The 26,469-nt window shown below is 40.4% G+C and overlaps 2 protein-coding genes across 2 annotated transcripts in view; one reads left to right on the forward strand and one right to left on the reverse strand.

Annotated features, from left to right (window-relative positions):
• LOC133026220 (potassium voltage-gated channel subfamily KQT member 4) overlaps positions 1–7,582 on the forward strand; it is a 39,670-nt gene extending 32,088 nt beyond the window's left edge. The window contains exons 12-16 of the mRNA XM_061093087.1: positions 873–1,102; positions 1,194–1,293; positions 6,245–6,376; positions 6,524–6,662; positions 7,379–7,582. Of these exons, the coding sequence (XP_060949070.1) occupies positions 873–1,102; positions 1,194–1,293; positions 6,245–6,376; positions 6,524–6,662; positions 7,379–7,582 (805 nt within the window). The remainder of the gene's footprint in view (positions 1–872; positions 1,103–1,193; positions 1,294–6,244; positions 6,377–6,523; positions 6,663–7,378) is intronic.
• A 6,513-nt stretch (positions 7,583–14,095) lies between these two features.
• cfap300 (cilia and flagella associated protein 300) lies at positions 14,096–17,000 on the reverse strand. Its single transcript, XM_061093402.1, has 7 exons — positions 16,891–17,000; positions 16,727–16,808; positions 15,747–15,816; positions 15,449–15,606; positions 15,175–15,347; positions 14,504–14,570; positions 14,096–14,224 (listed from the first exon to the last, which is right to left on the reverse strand). The coding sequence occupies exons 1-7, from the start codon at positions 16,998–17,000 to the stop codon at positions 14,096–14,098; spliced, it is 789 nt and encodes a 262-aa protein (XP_060949385.1).
• Positions 17,001–26,469: the final 9,469 nt, after the last annotated feature.

Raw genomic sequence — 26,469 nt, forward strand, 5'->3', positions numbered from 1 at the left:
TGTCACTCCATCTTTCCCATTTCCTCCATTCAACCCGAAACATTTCAGCATGCTCGTACGAAATGCTGTTTCCACTTACGTCCTGTAACTATTTAAATTTTAATTTAAATGGCCTGCTGTACCACACGCACAACAAAGAGTATATCATCGTAAACATGTAGGAGTGAACGGCTGAGCTGGAATTGCTCTGTGGTGCATGACGTTTGCGTTTCTTCTGGATCTTTGACAGTGTGTAACATGTGAGTGGCTGCAGTGAAGGAGCATGCTATAACAGCAGCGTTAGGAGTGTTTTGAGGGACTGGCCACTTTCTCCTGTCGGCCCGCTATGGCTTGTATAGAGTCTCGATAAGGCACCTTTTGTACGGCTGCACTTTGATGGGATTAGGGAGGTGAATCTTGGTCCGACGGAGCGTCATCCCAGCAGAGCTGCGAGTCTTGAATCAGGTTTCAGTCTGATTTTGCTGAATCAGGTGCTGTGAAAAGCACATTCAATAAGCAAATACTCAGGGCAGAATCAGTTTTTAGCTATTTTAAGTTGCACCTCAGGACTCTCTGCCTCGATGATAAATCTGCCAGTCTGCCCTCCATGGAGACGTAAGGAAAATATCTGTCTCCCTGTTTTATCTGTTTGCTGATGAGGAAGTTCGCAAAAGATCTGAGGCCATTTTTTGGTGTTACATCACTTTTACTAACAATTTCTTTTCTAACAAGCTCGGGCTGTACTTCTGCTGCCTCCATAAAGTCCCAGGACAACACAGCTTAGTTTTCCATGAAGGTCAAAGGCATGGACATTGAGAAAATCTTGGTGGCTGTCATGATCCGAAAACGATAGTCTGCTCACGGACGTCTGACTGTTTTATTTTCACTGTCAGCAGTAAAATGGGCTTCCGGGATCGTATGAGAATGAACAATTCTCGATCATCCCAAAATAGTCGGAACAAGGCATCGCCGGTGCCCCCGGGCTCCGGGGTCCGACGCTCTCCCAGCCAGGAGAACGTCCCCGAGGCCACCAGTCCGGGGAAGGTGCAGAAGAGCTGGAGCTTTAATGATCGCACACGCTTCCGCACCTCACTTCGCCTCAAACCACGACCTCCTGCTGACGGTGGGCAACACACACACACATCAAGCCTTTTTTATTAACAATCACAGGCACGTCTGCTGGATAATAGTGTCTTTGAATGTCCTTGTTCCAGTGGAGGGGGTTGGAGAGGACAGCGTGGAAGACAAACCGTATTGTGACGTTGCAATGGAGGAGGTCATCCCGGCCGTGAAGACGCTTATACGAGCTCTCAGGTGAGTCCAGCCGTCAACCGCACAAAGATTTATACTGTACACAAGAGAAACAGAAGTTGTACAGTAGAAATACTGTACACATATAGAGATAATTCTATAAACCTGTAATGGTCCCATTCAATAACAAAAATAACTATTGAGTATTCCAAAATCCTGAATTTATCGATCTCGAGGGAAACACATTTTTTGGTTCCATCTGATCTTATTATCGTGTTCATTCAGTGACAATATAACAGAGATGTAATAGTATGTATTTAAAAAAACTAATTTAAATCGTCCTTATATTTTTGTACAATGTAGTTTGCTATAAACACTTCATTAAATATTTCTATCGTGTTTATAAATGCTAATTACGAGGGTTGGCGTGTCGGTTCCAAACTTGCCAACAAAACATTTACCATTCCATTAAAAAGACATTATATAGATTATAAAGTCATTGACCTTTTTTAATATCAGATAATCTCTGCACAGTTGTGCTTAGTGTGATTGATTTACATTACATGCGGAGGTGGAATTTTCCGGTGTCTGGAAAGGTCTGGCTCTGAAAAGACAAACTGTATTCAGATGTAAAAAACCTTAATTCTTTTTGTGAGCTCCACACATCACAACCTCCCTGAGTAAACAGGCTGCTTGTCAATGATGGAATAAGGTCACTTTGGTCCCACAAACAACCCCGTGCGTGCGTTTTCAGATGATGCTATTAATGGGCGAACATACCGCTCCTCCATTTAGGTGCTGGTGTGTGCAGATTCAGCTGACAGAGTAGAAATGTCCACTTAGGAGAGGTAACCGAGCCCTGCTGCAGGAAGCGCTACTCCCCTCTTGCGACCTTGTCACTCAGCAAGCCGAGCTCATCCAGGCAGGTCATGTGTAGGGAGGCGTGATAGGTTGGCCTTTTAGGGAGCACACGCACAAACAGAAACATCAAACAGATGGATGGTAGCCGTACAGTCGGTCTGTGTGGAGAGTGGAGACATGTGATATTGTACAGTTTGGACAAGAACAACTGTAGTAATGGACTGAGAGCATTGATGTGGATTGCTTTCACTGTGTAATCTCTTTGTGTTGTTCATCGACTGTAAGCTTGGATGTTTCTATAGAACAGGGTCAGTGGCAGACGTCCTTACACAGGATGTGCTGTGGCTCTTTAAATTAAAGGGGTTGGTTCTTCCTTCACTTTCTCCAATGAAGCAAAGATGCTGCTCATGTTAACAAGGTAGTCGCATTCATAGTGTGTGTGTGTGTGTGTGTGTGAGAGAGAGAGAGACAGAAGAAATAGTCTATTTGCAAAACTACAAAATGATTATGAATGAATTCGTAATTATACCCCCCAAACACACACACACACACACACACACACACACACACACACACAAACACACACACACACAGCGTTCCTCACTGATCATGGAAGAAAAAAATTATAGAATAAATTAAAAATTCTCTTTTTCAACAAACCTCCATTCCTGATTTTGATTTCCTTTTTATAAAAGCTAGTGTTTCTTTTTGATTCTACCAACTCTATGTACTTGATCGTGTGTTTAATGATTCACTATTCGAATCTTGAGTTGGTGCTGATTTTCATGCTGTATGTTACATCACCAGATGCTGATATCATGTCATAAATTAATACAATTTAGTGACATGTAAGGATTTGTTCTTTAACTTGCAGTCTCTTAAAGGAATAGTTCTTCCACAAAACAAAAATGCACTCGTCTACTCACCACTGTGCCGCTGGAGGGGTGGGTGAAGTGAGTGAGTCCATAAAACACATTGGAGTTTCAGGGGTAAACAGCGTTGCCGCCAAATCCAGTACAATTGAACTAACTGGTGACCGATTCTTCAAATGTAAAAAAAGTCCTCCTGTGGCAACATCCAAGTGTCCGTAAGCCCCGACATTCAAACTCGACTCCAAAAGTTTTCAGCTTAAATGTCCATTGTGTTCCTCCTCCTACGTGTTCACGTTCGAGCGCACACACATCACACAAGCTCGCGCCTCAATGCTCTTACCCAAGGGACATGTGACGACATCAGTGAGAACTTTACATTTTTTTTCCTTACGTTTGAAGAGTCGCCAGTAACTTCACTTATATTGGATTTGGCTGCAACGCTGTATACCTCTGAAACTCCAGAAGTGTTTTGTGGACTCAGACACTTCACCCGCTCCTCCATCAGCACAGTGGTGAGTAGATAATGAGTGAATTTTCATTTTTTGGGTGAACTATTCCTTTACGCTGCAGCTGCTCATGTGTCTCAGGCAATCATCCATTCATCAAAGTTATTGCATGGTGAAGCCTCCAAGGCCTAAAGGTTGGAGGCTCTACTCCTATCATGGAGTGATTGGTTAATTGAGAGGCAGATTGTACTTCTCTTTGGGTAAAAGCATAAATGTAGTCCGTCCATCTGAGCACATTGTCGGTGTCAGCTGTCTGAAGCAGGTGCTTTGTGAACAAACTGAAGGTTTCTCCTTAGCGGACGTACAGCAGGAGGATGTTTTCTGTTCTCCAGGATGCAGCATGATGTATTACTGCTTGATATTGCTAGGCCACTGATAGGGTATTATATGATCCCTCCTCGGATTTGCACTTGACTCAGCAGATAGCTCTGACCTCAGCTGCTCCGTGCCGCAGACAATGGAAGAGAGGGACTTCCGATAGAGAGCGCAGGTGTGTCCACAGCAGGTGCTAGCACACGCACGGGCTCACGCAGTTTCTTATAAGGTTCACGACTGACGTACTTGAATCACAGGGTTTTGCAGGACGCCTTAGTGCTGAGGTTTCACTTTAGAGAGATACATTATCCGTTCCGGGCTGTCTGAATAAATGCATACGGTGTTATGTTTATGTATAGAAGGGGAAGGTAGAGGGAGGTAAAGGAGGAGAAGAAGAAGAGGAGGGGGAAACTACTGTGACTCTTCACATGCAAAAAATCCAACACTGCGTATAGCACACAATTTCTGCTCATTTGCAATCTCAGGTGAAGTGCCTACTTTATTAAATAAATAAAAATAGTTTGCACATGCCTACTATATATATCCATTTGATCTTTCGTCATCATCATCAATTTTTTATTGTGCGTTTCAGCTGTTATATTTTTAAACCTGTATAATGTTTACGCAGTATATTTTTGTAAGAATGATTGAATACACATACTGCAGCTCGTGCACTAACTTTTTGTTCGCTTATGAATTGGAGTCGTCCCTGCAGTGGCTCGCCCTACTTGGCCTCCTCAGGAAATGTGTCAGCATAACAGTGACATCTTTAAGTCACGGTTAAAACCTTCCCACCGGAGACTATCTGGGATCTACCTCTGCTGAGCTGCAAAAAATATTTGCCCCAGCTACGCAAGCATTTTGGGACACAGGTGACACTTCCTGTGCCTCCAATCGCCGCTGAGTTTTTATACGTACGAAGGTATAATATCTTTCCGTGAGCAGTGCCAGCTGTACTGTACCACTTCTTGCACCTGCATCGTTTTCTGACAGTCGACCTGACCACGAATAATAAAAGACATTTCATCGACTGAGAAAAGAGTCAGCATTTTGAAGAAACCCTTGGAGGAACCAATTCAAAAGTTCAAAATCCCCCCTGCTTTTTTTTTTTTTCTTCACCTGCACCTGAGAAAAAAAAAATCTGCATCTACCTGCAAAATAAGAAAAGGCGGTGAAATACCCCAGGCGTAGGAGTCATCAAGAAACAAGAGTGCTGTGTTAGGGGGAAGAGTGCGCTGACGGCTGCTACAACACCAGCTGTGGACCACTCCTCCTCCTCCTCTCGCTCCTCTTCTCCTTCGCTTGCACCTTCCCCTCCTCTTTGTCGCAGTTGCATCTGGCCGCTAAACAAATCTGTGTGTGTGTGTGCGGCTGCGGTTAATGCAAGCGCTGCAGGCCGGGACAAAGGTTAACGTGGTTATTTCAGAAAATGACCCCTCTCGCAAGTTCAGATTTCACCTGCTCCTGTTTAGCTTGTGTGCACTTATGTGTGTGTGTTTATGTGTGTGTGTCCCTCTGACTGAGATGCAATGCATTTGTGGCATTGTATTTTCGTTTTTGTGCACGCGTGTGGTTTTGTACACCGGTATGTGTGTGACGCTTTCTCGAAAAAGCTGAGCGGTTCTGATCTTTCACTTCCCCAGACCTTTGATGTGATCCCTTTCTTCCCCCTGTGAGGGCAACTGGGACTATTATAGTGGGTTTAGTCATCTGGCTGCGAGAGATAGGGTTTCCTCAATCCCTCCCGGATTGACTCGTCGTTCAATCCATCACAGGATGAGATGACAGCCTGAGTGTGTGTGTATTTTGAGTCATCGCTGAGCTGGCTATCGAATAAATGTAAAGAAAGGAATTGAATGACCCACACAACATAGAAGGCCAGACACACAAACACACACAGCATGACGTTCAAACCACAGCGATATTTACAGGTATATATATTCAGTGGATACAGTGGTGCTGGGTCAACATTCCTGAGTGTGTGATCCTCCCCCCATAGGGATGTGGGTAGCGATGATGAGCTGTGTGCACTGGGAGTGGGAGCAGCTATGGTCCACCAGTGCCTCCAACATGGCTGTCACACTGACAAAAGAAGAGAATCAGGGAGAAGCTCTGACAATGTGTGTGTGTGTGTTTGTGTGTGTGTGTGTGTGAGTGTGTGTCTTATTCCTGTCTGTGGCTCTGTGTTAATTGCTGAAACAGCAGGTCCTGATAAGCAAATGCCTCTGGAAGATGTTGTCATCATCACAATATACACGCATGGTTTAGTAAGAGGGGCTGCTCTGCTCTCTTTATGGGGCTGTTTGTGAATGATAAGGTCACTCTGACTGTAATTAATCTTGTTATTCTCAGGGTGGGCCCCATCACTTGATAGATGGCCTTGCATTCTCACAAAGGTTTACTGGACGTCCACGTGTATGTGCTTGTGTGATGTGGGGTTTGTTTCTTCTGCACGTGTAGGATCTTGAAGTTCCTCGTGGCCAAGAGGAAGTTCAAGGAGACGCTGCGTCCTTATGATGTGAAGGACGTCATAGAGCAGTACTCTGCGGGACACCTGGACATGCTGGGCCGCATCAAGAGTCTGCAGATGAGGTAGGTTTCACACATTTCAAACTGGAAGCCGGGTTAAACAGTTATCGTGCTCACACCTAACATCTAACTGAAAATAAAACAAATGCCGAGATATTACTTTAAAATACTATATTAATTTATTTTAATATAATTGTGTTTGTGAGAAAGGGTGGACCAGATAATCGGACGAGGAGCCGTTCAGACCGACAAGAAGACACGCCCAGAGAAAGGAGAGAAGACACCGCCAGAACTGGATCCACTGGATGAGCTAAGCATGATGGGACGTGTAGTCAAAGTAGAGAAACAGGTAATAGAGGGGGTACTTTGATTTATACGCCATTTGTGGAACTGTGTTTTCTGTGTAATCATATGAGCTATTAATACAATCCAGGTGGATCACTATTATGCTGGTGAATTTAATGAAAAGTTGCCATTAAATGTACAGGAAGTGCAATAAACCGAGGAGGTGATGTTAATGTCTGTTCCAATTAGTCGATGGATTTTCTTTCCTCGCTCCATCTTTTTCACAGCTCCCACGAGACGCTGACAACTAATGGCTAAGACTTTTTTCCTAGAGTGATAAGATGTACTAAGCTTCTGTGGTCAATACATGAAACCATTAAGACGCATCATCCATTTGATCAGAACCAGTGATGAAACCTGGCAAAGTAAAGCTACTACAATTTCTAAAGGGATGGAAATAATACAAGAAATGTACACAATGGAATGATTGAATTTTTATTTGTGATACGCTTCCAGAAAGTAAAAAAAAATCCTGAATAAACTACATTTCTACTTCTTTCTTTACCTAAGGATCTAAGATTCAACAGACCATCATGAACACAAAGGACTCACAGATCTTGATGATGCAGTGTAGCCTTCAACTCTTTTCCTATTTTACATCAGGCTACACTGAAATAACCCTGTCTGTTATAACTGTCTGTTTTCTTTCATTGTAAAACTGTCCAGGATGTGCTGCTGCAAATTGTGCAAAGGTATTTTTCCATTTGTGTGTTTTCTCAGGTTCAGTCCATAGAGAACAAGCTGGACCTCCTGCTCAATTTCTACACCCAGTGCCTAAAGAAAGGCTCGTCCAACTTCACCCTGTCCTCCCTCCTGGACCCCGACCTCACCTCCGACTACCACAGCCCCACGGACCAAAGAGACCTCTTCCCCTCCGCCTCCACGCTCAACATCTCACGGTCCGATACCGGCAACTTGGAATGACAGTGAGCTGCACACACACAGTCCTCCACAGCACATCCTCCTTTTGGCTGAGTCTTCACTCTGAGCAGCCCGCCGACATCCTCCCGTTTCTCAAATCCACATCCTCATCTGTTGTGTTTAAAGCGAATGTGTTTCCACAGCTGATCCAGACAGAGGTCTCCACGTGGCCTCAGCCAAAGCTGCTCACCGGACCCTCCTCTCAACCCACTCGACGAGGATGGAGAAACGGAGAGGAGCACGTGAACGATGATACTTGACTACTGAACCACTTTCCCCCGCTCACCTCATGCTTTCTATCGACGCCGACTTCGAAGCTTCATCTGTAGATAACCCGACTTTAGGCTTTGAAGTTTTGTAATTCTTTGGAGAACTCTCTCTCTCTCTCTCTCTCTCGCTCATCATTTCAGATTTTCTTTTTCTGTGTTGGCCGCTTGAATCAACTGACGGAGACGTTTCTGACTTTGCTGCAAGTGTGGTGGAGTGCCACAGGATGACATCCCAGTACTGTGATGGGTACGACCTGTACATTTTCCATTCACACCACCATAAAAACAAATGTATTATTAGAAGAGCTGTCTACAGAGAAATAATCTGCTCTCTTGGACGGGCAGACTGGCCGGAGAGCCACCTCGCCAAAGCACCAAACCTCCATGGTTGCCCTCTCCACCCAGACGGTGGAGTTTTAAATGAGCGAACCCTGCTTTCATCAGCCAAACCTGTAACACGAAAACAGCTGGAAGAATGTGTTGGATTGACTAGTGCGTACAGTTTGCTTTGACCTTCATTCATCCTCGACGGAATTCTGTCTCCTTCAAGCCCACTTGCAAAAAAGAGGTTTTGCTTGCATTCAAGGGAGGATTTAATGGAGCCAAAATGTCCTTTAATGGCTCTAAACTCCCTCCTCTGCAATGTTTTAAAAGGCTTCTGTTCCTCTTTAAGTGCTCCCGTAACCGGAGTTTGTTTTTATAACTTGCCTTGTAAAGCTCTCTGTCTTGCAGCCCACCCTCCAAACATGCATGTTCCACTCCGATGAGTCCTGTAGATAAAGCCTCACCGATCCTCAGTCAGAATTTTCCGACGTCTGACCCTTTTTTCCGCATATCGAGCCTCAGGTCAGGTTTTTTCACGTCATCCGGTTCAGGCGGTCATTCGTCCTTCACCTTCTCTCTCACTGGAGGATCCTTCTCACCTGCTGCATGCACTTGCAGAAACATTACGGCCAGTTTTCGGAGCGAACACCCTTTAAAGTGATTTGGGTCTGACATGTGAATTCCAGGCCTTTAACCTCATGAACGCTCGTGTCTTAGGAAGCGGTTCGAGCCTCACAGCTTCAGTACGAACAGACGGTGTGCAGCAGGGTTGAGCTCCAGCCGTCACTTCTAGGTGTTACTGTCAGTGCCAATCCCCTGTACTGTCTTCTGTCTTTTTCTTCCTCGGAGATGTTTGCACACAGAAAATGCTCTGTGCTCGTGGACAAAACTGGAGACCCACGAAATGAAGACAATTTCTTTACTTAAGTACTTTGGCACTTGATAATAACACATTTTATGTATAAAATCATCATTTTGTTTTGATTTCCCTGGTGTTATTATGTTCATGCACTTATTTCTGTGTAACCTACAATAGCAAATATTTTTTAAATGATTTTTTTTGTGTTCGATAAAGTGAATGTAGGGGTTTAATTTAACATATTTAAATCGGTTGGATACGATCTCTAAATAAATCTAGGCTTTGTTGAATCATGGATGACAAAACTGTAACGTGCAGCGGATCAGGTTCACACACGACTCACAAAAGCTCCTGTGTGTTTTTGAGCTCATCATTTTCTTTTTGGTGTCGTTAGATTCAAATAAGGAAACATTCACTCATACTGTATTTGGCCAGTGAAAACACTTTCTTGTTCCCGAAGGTGTTTCGTTTATTTCAGTCAAGCCAGTTGACTCAGGTGCTCCACTTCTCCATTCAAGCTCAGACTTCAGACAGTGAATGTACTTCATCGCTCGATCTTTTTAGGATCTAGTGCTCTCTCTTTATCTTCAAGTCTTTGCGTTCGTTCTGAATAGAAACATTAGGTACGTGGTTTCATTCTTTGGCCTAAACGATAAGAGGTGCCTCGTTGTCAGAGGCGTCGTCACACTGTCACTTCATCGTCACCTGGAATGTCCAGCTTTTTAAAAAATGTACGTGAGACCACTGTATTGCATGTTGTTGTTAGTTGTGGCCCCAGTATTAGAAAACAAGTAATAATTGAGGATGTCTTCTTTAAAGTCTTGAGTCAAGACATGATAGGAAATGACTTGTGCCTTCTATGTCCTTGTTCTGTAACTGATATGTTGCCGCTTTTGATCTCAATCGTAAAATATCAGTGCTGCCTCCAAGACAACAGTGTTTCATTGAGATATCATCCTCGTGAGGATAGCCATGCTGGGTTTTTTTTTGCAAAGAAAATGTTTCATGACAGAAACATAATCAAAATTGTTGTGAACACATAGTTTTTAGAAGTGTTCGCCTTTTATGAGGAACTTTAATATTTTCTGAGAATATTTACTGTATGTTTAGCGAATCATCGCGACTAACCCAGGACCTAGCATCGACGTCCTTACTGTGTTTGAACATTTGTCAGATCTGGAGGCACGGGCATTTCTACCACCGCAGGAAACTCTGCAGGCATGTCTCCTTTCGTAAAAAAGCATGTCACGTAGATCTGAATGGCTTCCACACAACTACCTCTGAGGCCACTAGGGGGCACTAGTCTAGGAAACCAAGTATGAGAAGCAGTAATCGGTTGTCGAGGTGACTGAATTCTATGCATGACTCAAATGTGCACGTTCTCTCTTCTTGTTTCGCTCTGTTCTTGACGTCCTCATCGTCCATTGTTCACTGACTTGCTGCCATTTGACATTCCAGCTCGTTGCCCTTTAACTGCTCTCTTAGGTGTTGGAGCTGCTGTTGAAAACGAAAACTAGAACCGATCGAAGCAATAAGCAAAATGCTAAGCTAACAAAGTCTTCCAATTCCAATTGATGTAGCTACATGGTTGATGACATATGGCGCTTATGGTATTTTCTAATCAAATGCACACCTCTGTTTGATCTTTTAAAGAGATACAAAGATGTGTATCTGCGGAGGATAAAATTAGCTCACTTGACTAACTTATTAATTTATTTGTTTCAATAAAGCTCTTTGACTGTATGTTGGCTTCTCGCTTTTCTTTGACACACGGTTCTACTGCGGGTGTTGAAATCCGACGGCAAAAAACCAAATGGGTAAATAATTTTTCAAGAAAGTTTCCTTGAACATTGTTTAAATAAGGGAGAAATCACGATCTTGTTTCATCTTCAATCTTTCATTGCCTTTTTGAGTTTACAAACATTTATTTCGAGCAAGATTTTGGTTAAAAGACATTTATTGACATAAGTTGCAATGAACAAATAATTTCTTCCCTTGTGTAATTTGAATTTCTAAAAAAAGGAAAATAACTGACGGCAGAGCTTTTACAGAAGGTGATTGACAGTTTAGATTCAGACTACTGGATAATTTCTCCATGGTCACTGTTTAAAGCTTCCAACACCGTAGAAGTGGCAGAACAAAGTCACATGACGTTTATAGGGGTCGACAATCAAATAGGAAAACGTCTGCTCCTCCTCTCGTAACCCGGGGAAACAACGCCCCGATTTAACTTGCGAGGGAGAAATATAAGTATTTTTTAGCTGAAGAAAATGATTTTTACATATTTCAGGTTATGATTGATATTTGTAATGTCTTCAGAGCAGGACACGCATCATTATTTCCATAATAGCACAAGGCTGCTGTGTGATCTTTAGCCAATTATAGGTCAGATCCATGAAAACATGTTCAAATGACCATAGTTAGGATCAGAAGTTATGAACAGAGCATTTAGTTCAATGAACTTGTACGAGTGTACGGAAGAAACCAAACAGTGAACCAGTAACTTACATAGGCGCTGACTTTGATCACCGTGGAAACAACGCTGACTCTCTTTGTGTCTGGATCCCTCTGAACGCTACAGAACAAACCATAAACTTTTTTTATCATAAATTACACAGACAAGATACTTTTATACTTTTAAACTATTAGAATAATTACAAAACTTATACAAATACAGTTTTCATATTACATAAAAATCACAATATGAAGAACCAACAGATGACATGTTTGCAAAATGACAGAAACTTCTTGATTCAGTTGATTATAGAAAAGGAGAAACACAAAAACTTAACATTAAATATTATAAATGTTTGCAAAAGAGATTTCAAATATGACAGCATGTGATACAACTAACATTTTTAAAATATATTTTAAAATAGAGTTATAGATAAATATAGGGCACTTGATAACTGATAATACATATTCTAGTTGGGTTTATCTTTATGCTCTGGTGTTACAGATGTTATACTAAAATAATGTGCAGTCATGTGTATCTTTAGTCGTTAATTGGACTGTGTAGTAAAAGTGTAGGTGTTACAGGGTCCGTTTCTGGCTCCCACTTTTTGGTCAATACAAAAATACTTTGCCAAACAAATCTATCTAAATCTCATATGTTTAAAAATTGTGTTGTAAGGAAACAAAGTATAATGGACAGTATGGTATCATACTCTACCTGATCAGATCTTTGTACACTTGCTTTGTGGTGTTGAAGCTCTTTGACTGTATGTTGGCTTCTCGCTTTTCTTTGACACACGGTTCTACTGCGGGTGTTGAAATCCGACGGCAAAAAACCAAATGGGTAAATAATTTTTCAAGAAAGTTTCCTTGAACATTGTTTAAATAAGGGAGAAATCACGATCTTGTTTCATCTTCAATCTTTCATTGCCTTTTTGAGTTTACAAACATTTATTTAGAGCAAGATTTTGGTTAAAAGACATTTATTGACATAAGTTGCAATGAACAAATAATTTCTTCCCTTGTGTTCTCGAATTCCTAAAAAAAGGAAAATAACTGACGGCAGAGCTTTTACAGAAGGTGATTGACAGTTTAGATTCAGACCACGGGATCATTTCTTCATGGTCACTATGTAAAGTTTCCAACACCGTAGAAGTGGCAGAACAAAGTCACATGACATTTATAGGGGTCGACAATCAAATAGGCAAACGTCTGCTCCTCCTCTCGTAACCCGGGGAAACAACGCCCCGATTTAACCTACGAGGGAGAAATAATCGTATTTTTTAGCTGAAGAAAATGATTTTTACATATTTCAGGTTATTATTGATGTTTGTAAAATGTCTTCAGAGCAGGACACGCATCGTTATTTCCGTAATAGCACAAGGCTGCTGTGTGATCTTTAGCCAATTATAGGTCAGATCCATGAAAACATGTTCACATGACCATAGTTAGGATCAGAAGTAATGAACAGAGCATTTAGTTCGATGAACTTGTACGAGTGTAAGGAAGAAACCAAACAGTGAACCAGTAACTTACATAAGCGCTGACTTTGATCACCGTGGAAACAACGCTGACTCTCTTTGTGTCTGGATCCCTCTGAACGCTACAGAACAAACCATAAACTTTTTTTATCATGAATTACACAGACAAGATACTTTTATACTTTTAAACTATTAGAATAATTACAAAACTTATACAAATACAGTTTTCATATTACATAAAAATCACAATATGAAGAACCAACAGATGACATGTTTGCAAAATGACAGAAACTTCTTGATTCAGTTGATTATAGAAAAGGAGAAACACAAAAACTTAACATTAAATATTATAAATGTTTGCAAAAGAGATTTCAAATATGACAGCATGTGATACAACTAACATTTTTAAAATATATTTTAAAATAGAGTTATAGATAAATATAGGGCACTTGATAACTGATAATACATATTCTAGTTGGGTTTATCTTTATGCTCTGGTGTTACAGATGTTATACTAAAATAATGTGCAGTCATGTGTATCTTTAGTCGTTAATTGGACTGTGTAGTAAAAGTGTAGGTGTTACAGGGTCCGTTTCTGGCTCCCACTTTTTGGTCAATACAAAAATACTTTGCCAAACAAATCTATCTAAATCTCATATGTTTAAAAATTGTGTTGTAAGGAAACAAAGTATAATGGACAGTATGGTATCATACTCTACCTGATCAGATCTTTGTACACTTGCTTTGTGGTGTTGAAGCTCTTTGACTGTATGTTGGCTTCTCGCTTTTCTTTGACACACGGTTCTACTGCGGGTGTTGAAATCCGACGGCAAAAAACCAAATGGGTAAATAATTTTTCAAGAAAGTTTCCTTGAACATTGTTTAAATAAGGGAGAAATCACGATCTTGTTTCATCTTCAATCTTTCATTGCCTTTTTGAGTTTACAAACATTTATTTAGAGCAAGATTTTGGTTAAAAGACATTTATTGACATAAGTTGCAATGAACAAATAATTTCTTCCCTTGTGTTCTCGAATTCCTAAAAAAAGGAAAATAACTGACGGCAGAGCTTTTACAGAAGGTGATTGACAGTTTAGATTCAGACCACGGGATCATTTCTTCATGGTCACTATGTAAAGTTTCCAACACCGTAGAAGTGGCAGAACAAAGTCACATGACATTTATAGGGGTCGACAATCAAATAGGCAAACGTCTGCTCCTCCTCTCGTAACCCGGGGAAACAACGCCCCGATTTAACCTACGAGGGAGAAATAATCGTATTTTTTAGCTGAAGAAAATGATTTTTACATATTTCAGGTTATTATTGATGTTTGTAAAATGTCTTCAGAGCAGGACACGCATCATTATTTCCGTAATAGCACAAGGCTGCTGTGTGATCTTTAGCCAATTATAGGTCAGATCCATGAAAACATGTTCACATGACCATAGTTAGGATCAGAAGTAATGAACAGAGCATTTAGTTCGATGAACTTGTACGAGTGTAAGGAAGAAACCAAACAGTGAACCAGTAACTTACATAAGCGCTGACTTTGATCACCGTGGAAACAACGCTGACTCTCTTTGTGTCTGGATCCCTCTGAACGCTACAGAACAAACCATAAACTTTTTTTATCATGAATTACACAGACAAGATACTTTTATACTTTTAAACTATTAGAATAATTACAAAACTTATACAAATACAGTTTTCATATTACATAAAAATCACAATATGAAGAACCAACAGATGACATGTTTGCAAAATGACAGAAACTTCTTGATTCAGTTGGTTATAGAAAAGGAGAAACACAAAAACTTAACATTTAATATTATAAATGTTTGCAAAAGAGATTTCAAATATGAAAGCATGTGATACAAATAACATTTTTAAAATATATTTTAAAATAGAGTTATAGATAAATATAGGACACTTGATAAATGATAATACATATTCTAGTTGGGTTTATCTTTATGCTCTGGTGTTACAGATGTTACACTAAAGTAATGTGCAGTCATGACTCATGTGTATCTTAAGTCGTTAATTGGACTGTGTAGTAAAAGTGTAGGTGTTACAGGGTCCGTTTCAGCCTCCCACTTTTTGGTCAATACAAAAATACTTTGCCAAACCAATCTATCTAAATGTCATATGTTTACATATGAAGTTGTAAGGAAACAAAGTATAATGGACAGTATGGTATCATACTCTACCTGATCAGATCTTTGTACACTTGCTTTGTGGTGTTGATGTAAGGTTGGATGGTGTCTTCGTACTGACAGAGCTCCCCCCCAAGACACAGGTGCTTGAAGAGGCGAAACAGAAACTCTCCCCGCTCCTCCCCCCCGAGCGCGGAGTAGTTCTCGCTGTCCTCCTCTCGCAGCATCTGGAGGAACAGAGGATGATGAGCGCTGGCCTCGAGTCAAAGGAGATCAACATAGACGAGACAAACAGACGGACAGATGAAGGAGAGAGAGAGAGAGTCACCTGTCTGAGTTCATCATAGTCGGAGTAGACTTCGTGTAAGCATTTAACTATGTGTCCATTCGGCCTCAGGATGCCACAAGAGAACATCGGGTCAAAGAGCTCCATGGAGATTTTGGTGCATGGTACCACCTCCACTTGGACAGACTGCACAGGCTTGTCTACAACACACACACACACACACACACACACACACACACACACACAAGTCAAAAACATTCCACAGGGATCTGACCGTCCGGCAGATGACATCAATTTCCTATGATCTGCGATGAAAGGCATTCTGGGGGATGTTGCATACCGAGAGGCACCTGGTCTCCGGCCTCCATCTTTTTCAGACAGGACGCCACGTCAGGGTCTCTGAAGAAATCCTGCAAACACGGAGTGACATCAGGAGCATTCAAATACAATCAAACCAAATCTAAACAGTTTAAATTTTTTATGAGAATAATTTACTTTGACTTCAGTATTTCCAGGAAGCAAAATGTCAAAATATCTATTTCAAGTTAGGGCTGCAACTATTTTCCTCGTGAATCTCTCTTTCCTTTTCTGTAACGATCATAAATGAAAAAGAAAAGCGGCATATTTTCAAGCCAAACCGCGTCAATGACAAATAACTATAGAGCGACTCTTAAAATATTTGCCGATTGATTTTCTTTCCCTCAACTAATCAATTAATCGACCAGATGTTGCAGCTGTATATCCGTTATAATGAGATATATATAGTTTTTGGTTTAGTTTATTTCAACTGTTTTCAGTGTATTCCAAAAACTATTTTACAAAACAATACAAAACACTTTTGTAGGAAGAGCAGGAGGAAGAAAAAACATCCCAATCAATTCTACATGCATCAATATCCATCATCATGCCAAAAATGTTACTCAATACGTTCATATTGTTTCATTATTTTTTAATTTAAATTGATCAATTGAAGAATATCTGAGCAACTAACATAGTTAAGGTTAGTATTCAGTTACCAATCCTGTTCTATTAGTCAGTGTTTATACATGACAATGGTTTATAAAGTTCCTGAACAGCTCTATGTGTCAATATTTCCTCAGTCATTATTTATTTTTTTCATGCAAAAAGCATGCAACGCTTCAAAATGCATGTGCTCGGGCCCACCCAGTGGTGAAATTTTATTTTTTCTTTTTATTTGTAGTTTACTTTGGTTTTGATCATTTCTTTAAACAAATACATGTTTTTCAGACCCTCAACTATATTTCATATATGTGTTTTTTATTTCTAGTATATGCCTTTATATAATATAGTGGATCTTACCAGTGCAAACTGTTCACAGTTGTAGGAGTGAAATCTCTGATCAAAGCTGAAAGACTGAGCTGAGATCCTTCCCTGCATGGACCTGGACGGACACACATCCATTCATCAGCAGCACGTTACGAAGTGAATGTATTATAGTTTCCTGGTTCGCTCCATTTATTTACCATTTCATTATCAGTGTTGACACCTCTTTGTCCTGAAGGAAGAAGAACTTCTTGTTGGGGAGAGCGCGAAAAGAAAAACTTTGCTCAAACGGACACTTCTCCTCTGCCATGTTGATTTTTGTTTACTGCTTCTTCACAACAAACCGTGAGCAGCGTCTCCTCTTCATCCACAAGGAGAAGCCTGGTTGTCGCTCAGGGGCCAATCAACGACAGGAGTTCTCACCTAGAGCCAATAGACGTTTAGTTGTTTTTTTTAAGGCTCCTTTGATAACATAGAAGCGGAGTCTTTTATGGCATCAAAGGAGCCGAATAAATGAAGAATAAGTTGTAAAATAATATAGAAAAGAAACACCAAGCCATGCATTAATAACACAGGATATTAATACGGGTCGTTTTTTACTCACGTCGTGCATTAGAAGGAGTTTGCATAGCTTGTGCATCAAAGGGTTAGTCTGTTGAAACCTATCTCAGATTCGCATGGTGTTGCCTTGGCAACAGACGCCGGAAACGGCCCCTGGAAGATTCCATGAGCTACAACGTCTTTTTAACGCAACGTTACTGATATTCAAATATGAAGATTACTGTTTTATTACCTTTATGGTATCATGGTTTTACTTATTGCTACTTTTTTTTATTATGGTAACAGGTGGTCACACTTAAAATATAGTGTTTTTATTATTTTATTATTATTAGGTTTAGGGTTATGGATATTTATTCTGTGTTTATACTTGTTCTTATGTTATTTTTGTGTATTTGTACATGTGTGTCTTTTATTTGTGAAGCACTCTGTCACTTTGTTTTGAGAGATGCTATGAAATAAAGATGGGCCACCAGAGGGCGACCCTGTACTGCTTTGTAAACACTTTTTTGTGGTTATTTCTCATCTCTATCAATTTTTCACATAATAATAACAATAACAATATAATAATTATAATACATGTGCATGCATTGCATACTGCACACATACTAATAACAATAATAGTCCAAACTATAAATCCCTTAAAATGTAATCTTCTTACATTGAAATCTTTCACTTGACTGTCTATTCATTTCTAACAACTTACACATGTGAATGTGAAACATGTAATAACGTAGTTTGAACCGTCCACTTTACAGATGATTTATGTTTCCATCTCACCCAAAGGGAATCTGCTGAAGCATCTCACCGGTTCAGGAAGACAGGCCTCATATGGCGAGCTTGTTCTTCCTCTAACTCCCCACAGATCCCTACAAATATTTGTTTTTATTATTCCTGGCTCAAATACTCATTTCATTCCACCTCATTCCCAACATTCTTGGATGGTCGAGGATGTGGGTTCTGTTTGATGCACATTCCATTACGGGACGCCCCGGCCCTGATCGTGTCCGTGAGGGGAGAATATCCGGTGTGGGGGACATCCTGAGGTCATGATAATGTAAACGCTTTGTGTCACTGTCATCTCATTAAATCTGTGTAAAACTTAAGGTATTGAGACACTTCAGATAAGACAAGGCAGGTTTAAAACCATAAGAAGTATAAGGGTTTTTACACTGTGACGGGAGCATGAGGTTTTAACCTGTATAAAAACAATTGATAAAAATCTCAATCCTGTTAAGAACATAGGTAAAACTCTAATGGTTTCATCTCAGCTGGTGACACAAGTGATGGGGAGAGACTTTGTTTCATTGGGGGGGTTCGTTGGTCCCTGAGGTCGATACAGACAAACCTCCAACCTCCATCATGTCCTACATCAAATCATAAGCCGTTTTAGTCATGGAGAGCTTCTGTAAATATGTAATTTGTAAATAAGTCACTTCTTCTTGTTTGAATTGATTACAGTAGCAGGTTTGTGATGTTAAAATGAACCGTTCTCTCTCTTCTATCCTGAATATTGATTGTATCATTATGGAAGACTAACGGCCACATTCAAATTTAAACAACTCAACCCTTTTATCATATTCAAAATATTTAGGATAATTTGAGTAATACAGGTTGAACTTTATTTAAACTTTACATACTCATGAAGATAATAGATAGTGTGACATCATGGTATAGTGAAGGCACATGATGATGATGATACGTGATGGGGTCCTATAGGGGGGGCCAAATCCCAACAATTAACTGAAGCCGGGAGGAAACTGTGTCAAACCGATGTGTTCACAGTTTTTTCAGTCTGGATATAATGTGACAGGTAATGAGTCAGGGAATGAAAACAAAACGTGTTCTTCTCATTGTCTGCAGATTGCTGTGTTGTAATTGCACCTAATTCCTCCTCATTACGTCCATCAGGTTCTGAACCGAAGCTTTGATAGGCAGGCGGGCGAGGCAGGTGAGGAGATGTCAGAGCTGAGGAATGCTGGGAGCTGATTGCTGTCTGCGATCCTATCTTTCCCTGACAGTTATAAAATGATTTTAAAAGCCAAGGTGGAACTTTTTCCAGATGCCATGGAATACTTTGTGAAATCAGGATGACTCCCATTGGTCCGCGTCATTCATCGAGGGAATATTCGTTAGTTTCTTTGGAAACCAAAAAAATTTATTTAAAATTGGTATTTGGGGACTTTTAGGGGCTCGATAGAAAACTCAACTAGAATCCCCACCCTGTGGTTATGCCTCTTCAAACCAGTGCTGCTTCAGTCGACATATATCTTTTCATACAAGGTCACCGTGACCTTTGACCTTTGACCACTGAAATCTAATCAGTTACTCTTTGCATTCAAGTGATGACTGGTCAGAATTCCCTCGAGGCAAACTTGGGATATTACGTTCAAGAGGCCAAAAACATGTATTGTGAGGTCACCCTGACTTTTACCTTTGGCTCCAAAACTCAGATGAGTTCAAGTGAATATTTGTGCCACATGTGATGAGATTCCCAAATGGTGTGCCGGTGATATCGTGTTCACCATGAAAAACATGTTTCTCACAAGGTCACAGTGACCTTGACCTTTGAGATGTTTTTATTAAATTTGAAGAAAATCCCTCAAGGCGTTTTTGAGGTATTGTGTTTTCAAGAGTGGGACGGACTGATGGCACAACCTGAAAACCTAAGTCACTAAAATAATAATATGTAATAATTGTGACCCTTCTCACACTTTCTGTTTGGTTTTTCAATAGGGACATAGGGCTGTTTGGTTATTAAACTTGAAATAAAATTAAAGGATGACACGTTGGTGCGGTGGGTCGCACTGTCACCTCACAGCAAGAGTCCTGGTTCAAAGCCATTTCATCGTCTTGGGTCTTTCTGTTTGGAGTTTGAATGTTCTGCCCATGTCTATGTGAGTTTTCTCAGCTGGGCTTGGCTCCAGCTCCTCCTGCGACCATCAAACGGTGATGATTTCTGTACTGGATGGGGGATTTCTTTACTGTATGAAGAACTAAACAGCTGTTACTATATAGACATTTGTGCTGATGAAGTTTTGCTCCAAATTCCTCCTCCCACTCCCACTCAGAGCAAGAGATTTCAGCCACAGACGTTTATTATCCTTACTCACCTGTGCCCAGGCAGTTTTGAGCGAATCATTGCGATAACAGGAAAAAAACTATGACTTTTCTTCAAATTTCGAACCGAATACAAACCTATGACTTTTCTGCCGCTTTATAACGGCATACAAACATTTGATTTTTTTAGGTGGTTTTGAACGACATGAAGATGACGCGCCACATCCTCCTAACCCATGAAAATACAACCTACAGGCCACGGAGAACTTGCCAGCCCCTTTAGGAGGATTCCTGATCCAACAAACGTTGTTGGAAGCAATAGTTGAGGAGCCCCTGTGATAGCAGAGCACTCAGCCTTGTAAAGTGCTGCTGAATCGATCATGTTTCCAGGCCCAGTGATTATATCTTACCTGGAGTCGGTCAGGGCAGCCTGAGAGTCCTGTTCCCAAATGTCACTCACACAATCAAGAGGCTTAACGTGGCTCCAGTTTGCAGCGTCTCTCCCCTCTCAGGTGTCTGGAGGGTTTAAACCATATCATCTTCACCAATATCATCCTCATCACGTCAAGCTTCATATCTATTGTGCTTTCTTCCCTTTATCCTCTCGCCTCATCATATGTCACTTAATCTACTTCAAAACAGAAAGTATGTTGCATAAAGTTGAGTTGCGACAATTTTCTGTTCGGTTATTACTACTGTCTCTCAGCTTGACGACCCCTGCGAGTTGTCTACTCTGGTGCTGGATGATACGATGTATACAAATTGTTTTAGTTCGTCAATATTGATGATTATCACGATGAATGGCATATTATTTTGATTATATATTTGGTTTCCAATCTTCTTTATGAGCAGAAAATGAAACTTAATAAACAGCAAAACGTTTTACACGTCTGGATCAATTAAATGTCAAACCTCCTCACTGTGCATAATGCCTAAGTATCATTAATACTATTATAGATATATGTTGAATGTTTATAATATTGCTATTGATTAAAATGATATTGATTTAGTTTTATTGCCCAGCCCCGGTTTGTGTGTGTATGTGTATACAGTAATGTCTGAGTTAAAAATAATACAGTGACTCAATGGGAAACATTTTACAGAGCAAAGAAACATTTGTTTGACTATATAAAGAAAGCAGAACTGAGGCAAAGAGTTGTGCCCAGACTTGGAGAACAATGACAAATCCTGCTGCGCTGTTTTGATAACGACGAAGGGAGAATCTGAAACTTTTCCTCTTGATGTCATATGGAGAGTGAACTTTGTTACTGTTCTGTTATTTGTGTGTGTGTCTGTGTGTGTGCGTGTGTGTGTGTGTGTGTGTGTGTTCAGGGTCAGCGCAGAATTTGAGTCCCAAAGGGAGCTTGGGTGTTTTTCTTTTCTGTTTGTATGGTGTATTGTGATAGTGCAGAGGAGTGTGACACCCAACACGTTCATTCTGTGGTTTATCTCTGTTTGGGTTTATGGTTCAGTTGGTTATGACAAAAGTCACCATAACAATATTTGCTTCACAGAATGTCAGTTATCGTTTTTAATATGTTCATATTTGTTAATCTTTTTGTATTTTGTATCTTTTAGTAAAATATATATTTTTTCCGTCCTGCACTTTTAATTATCTCACGCTGCTCTCGAAACAAAACAGAATATTCTCTCTAACTCAAGTTTTCTATCAGAACCCCGAGCTTGTTTGTTGTGTCTTCCTCTGAGCACCCTCTCCCTCTCTTACTCCTTGTTTATTAATTTTCTACCGTGCTGCGTGATATTTTATCTAAGATATTCTGGGAATCCAGGAGCTTTGCAGGGACACGCCAAAGAGGAGGAGGAAGACGGAGGAAGGGTAGATAAGAGGAGATGGATAGCGTTGAATGAGGAATGGGGAGAGGGGGGGGGGGGGGGCACAGGTAATGTCTCTTTTAAAGCAAGGCCCTCACTGGTGTGGCTGTCTATACGTGTTTGATACTATCTGTGGAGTTGTTGTCTGCTCTGCGTCTCGACACCACGCTCAGCTTCTTTTACCGAGTCAGCAAATCAGCGTAAAGCGTATTGATGGATAGCAGCGCTGTCATCAGACGCCGATGGTTCCAGGGGTTTTACAGAATTAGTGTTGTGGTTTCACTGACAAAAAGGTTTCAGCTCTATACGGTTCAGAGGTCAGAACCAGAGTGGCTGATGCATGGGAGGATAACTGATTTTTGTTATGGCCAAACAAACAAAAACTATTATTTGATGGATCTACACAAGAAGAGTTGTTTGACCTTGTCCGAGTAGTTTTGGCCATATATCTTATAAAATAAAATAAAAGAACGATTCTTTTGAAAAGATTGACGAATGAGGGAATGGCTCTGATTCTATGAGCACTATTCTGAAGAGCCACTCTGCACAAGTGAAGTTTTAATGTTTGGTGACTAATGAGAGAACATAAATAATTTGTCATAGGTTAATTTGGCCTGTTACACCGGATCAAATACACTGAGCCCTTCATTGATCCAGATGACGAGAACTCAGTAAATGTGAGGAACTGAGTCACTTTGCATTCGGCTGAGTCATGAATATAATATGTGAGTTGGTTGGTTTTATTAATAATACGTCTGGTTTTCTGATGAGGATAGAAGAAGATATGATAAAGTGCTCTAGTTTTTTTGACATGAATTAATATAGCTGAGCCAAGTACATTTTAGATTAGCAACTTTTTCCATTCGTCCCAGTTATATTTCCAAGTTGATGACTGGTCTTGTTCATCTCTTGCCTCCGACGCTTTTTCGACTTTAGAGACACTGTCTTTATAGTGCTTCTGTTTTGCACCACTTCTGTCCCGGTCCCCGTGGCAACCGTCCCTTTACAACCCACTGACTGACACGGAACATGGTGCTGGATGTTTCCGCAGGCGTCCGGGAATGTAATCACATGTCAGCGCCAGCCAGTTGTAGCCTCTGACGGAAACAATCTTGCGCCCTGTGACAGTGGCTCGTATCAATGACCTCATGCAGTGCGTGACTTTCATGCACAACATGTAGATGTGGATGTGATTGTGTATTTATTTCCTGCACTCAGTTATGCTTTGTGCAGCCAATGAGACTCCCAACTGGCTCGCTGTCCTTCAAAACAAACCATTGAAACCAAAAAGTGGGTGGTAAACAACTTGCTGGAAGACAGACAACGACTGGGGGGGGGGGGGGGGGGGGGCGTAAACAAAGAAACAAACCTGTTCTAAACCATGGGATGTTCCTTCAGTCTTCAGTCCCTGGGGAGATCAGTCAGTGGAGTGCTTGTGTAACAGTTGTGTAAGTGAGACAGGAGAACCTGAGGATAAATACAGCAGAGGTGAGGAGCGCTGCTGATGCTGCCGCCCCCTGAAGCCGCGTCTGGTCCAAATAAAACACAACTCTTCCTCAGGGGCCAAACTCTTCCTCCGCTTTATTTGTGTGGAAGATTCTTTGGCAGAAGTGAAGCGGTAAACGTGTCGTACTCCGAGGAGTCACGCTGCTCTGAAGGATTTAGCAAAATAAAGTGTGTACTTGATGGTTCAGCATTTTTTTTTTATGCTACGACTCTGCATGGTTTTGCTGAAGCTGAGGAGAAAACCAGAAAGCCTGAGTCATCAGAGTTTGGCCCAGTGAAACACATGTCTTTGTTAAATGGGATGAATCCTGTCTCCTCCATGTAAGTGTATGGAAACGACCAAACGAGTAAGTCAAAGTACACGTCAAATAGATTTTTCTCAAAGATTGTTTTTGACACTTTACGTAGACCTTGTCACACAGGTGTATGTCAAATTGCTAATCTTTCTATTTTTCTATATTTTTGTTTAACATTTTTTTATTGGTTTTCTTTGGGTATTCAGTACAATTATACAATTATTAACACAAATCTGATGGATATACCCCTACCCACAATACTACCCCACCCCCGGCCAGCCTACCCCATGCAGCAGAAGTACATAGAATGTATATATATAAAGTGCTAATCTTTCTCTTTGGACAATTAAAGATGGGACGAATTACCAAAGGTCAAAGCTGCAAATACATGTGTCAGAGTTAAAAAAATGTAATCGAGGCGTATTGCTGCGATACCAGAAATAATAACAGAATCAACAATAAAACACATAATGTGAACTGAATGAATTAATTCATGAAATGTTTCTGTTTTGCTTTGAATGCAGATGTGATGAGAATTTTAAAAAACAGAACAGACCTGGTGAACGTATAACGCCCCATTAGGAGGGACGAGTACCTTCACATAATGCATGGATGAGTGGATGAGTGCATGCAGGGGTGACAGGTATTGAGTGAGGGTGTTAAGGGACACAGGGCTGGGTCAGTTCCTGTGGGGACGGAGAGATGGATGGATGGAGGGCTGGGAAGGTTTGAGTGGAGGGGCTGGGGAGATGGACCACCTGAGGCCACCGCTTTTCTTTCTGTTAAAGTAAAGGGATGACATCATCAGCAAGGAAGATTGAGGGTGTGTTTTGGAAGGACAACACACACACACACACACATACACACACTCTATCTCAAATCTGAACAGAGCGTGTTTCCTTCACTGTCCAATGTTACATTTCCTCCCTCTGAAAATTAAAGAATCTCTGTTTCTCCCATATGAATCTTGATTATTTGTTACTATTAAGATGTGTAACCTTAGTTGAAGTTGTTTTTGAATCATTATTTTATATTCTTATATTCAAACAAATTTCTGTTGCATATTAAGTTATGTAACATTATCTTAGAATTAAGTTTATTATATAGTACATTTTTTATTATTTAAAACAATTATTATATATATTGTATATCATATGTAAAGGCACTATTTGTTAATTTGATATTCATTAATATGTGTATTTAGTTTTCTTCCTCGTGCTTTTGGTTCGAGCCTGCCTGGTTTTCTGGGGGAACAAGTAAAAGGAAGACGCTGAAGTTGATGATTAAGATTTAAAAAACCTACGTGTTACCCACAGCCCAGAGAAAACGATCCAGGCAGAGATCAGATGATTGTGACACACTCTTGACAAACAGTGTGTAATGTTTTTACCTGACCTACCTTTTTATCAACACCTCTTACTCAGCAGAGATGTTGTGTGCTTGTGGCTGAAAAACACTAAAGAATCAAAGCAACAAGCCCCTGCACGTTACGCACACTAACTCTGACTTGAAATGAACTTGTGGCTACAAACTGTTGGAGGTCTTTACTTAATTAGACACTGCAGACACTCCAGGCACTGTAACATGAGACGTCATCTCAGGCTCTGAAGATATGCTGTGTAATTATGTAATAAAAGTAATAAATTATCAACAAAGATGTTTCGAAAAAGATTTGTAGCAACTTTATTTGATATGACCACATCTGTCAGTGGATGAAAATATGAAAAGTGTTTGATGAGAGGTTACAGATGATTCACTCTGTGAGTGGTTTCCTAAATAAGTCAGGACATGCTGCAGTTTTTGGTGAAGCTAGTGAGTTTTATAACAAATATTTTATGACAAACATTTGATTAAGAAGAATTTAATTGTATTTTCTTATTATTACTTTGTAGTCCTGTAAAATATACTTAAACTGAGATATTACAGTAATCATATCATTTATTACGTTAGTTAGCATAAAAGTAAAAGTAGATGTTTTCAAGTCACCATTTTACAATATGATTATCACTCTATCTTCCACATATTCATCAAAGTTGCACAGAAGCAAATGGTTTTTCCACAGAATCGTTATTTCCGTCAGCTGCTGAGCTTGTGAATGATTCTTCTCATCAAGCAGAACTTGTCATTTTTGCTGACATCAACGCAGTTTCAGATATTCTTTTGGCAACTCAGTCTTTCCTCTGACTGAATGTCACCTCTCGGTCAGCAATAATCAGTCAAGGGTTTCACAATCGATATGAGTCCGATGTGACGGACAAACATGTGAGGGGGGCAGAGGTGACAACGTTTTACATTCTGCAATAATTCAAATTCTGCTATTTTTTTCCATCTCATAGGTGCATGTGATTAACATTATGATAACTGTGGAAAAGGGCTTCGTATGTGTGTATTTCTCTGTTTATGTAAAATGTGTGTGTAGCCACTTAAGCATGATATGAACTCATTGATTATTCTCGTTACTCATGATGAAAACTGTCTAAATACTAAACTAGAAGGACAGTAGAGCAAATACCTCCCCCATATGCA

Source organism: Limanda limanda, chromosome 19 (assembly GCF_963576545.1).
Source record: "Limanda limanda chromosome 19, fLimLim1.1, whole genome shotgun sequence".
Classification (NCBI taxonomy): domain Eukaryota; kingdom Metazoa; phylum Chordata; class Actinopteri; order Pleuronectiformes; family Pleuronectidae; genus Limanda; species Limanda limanda.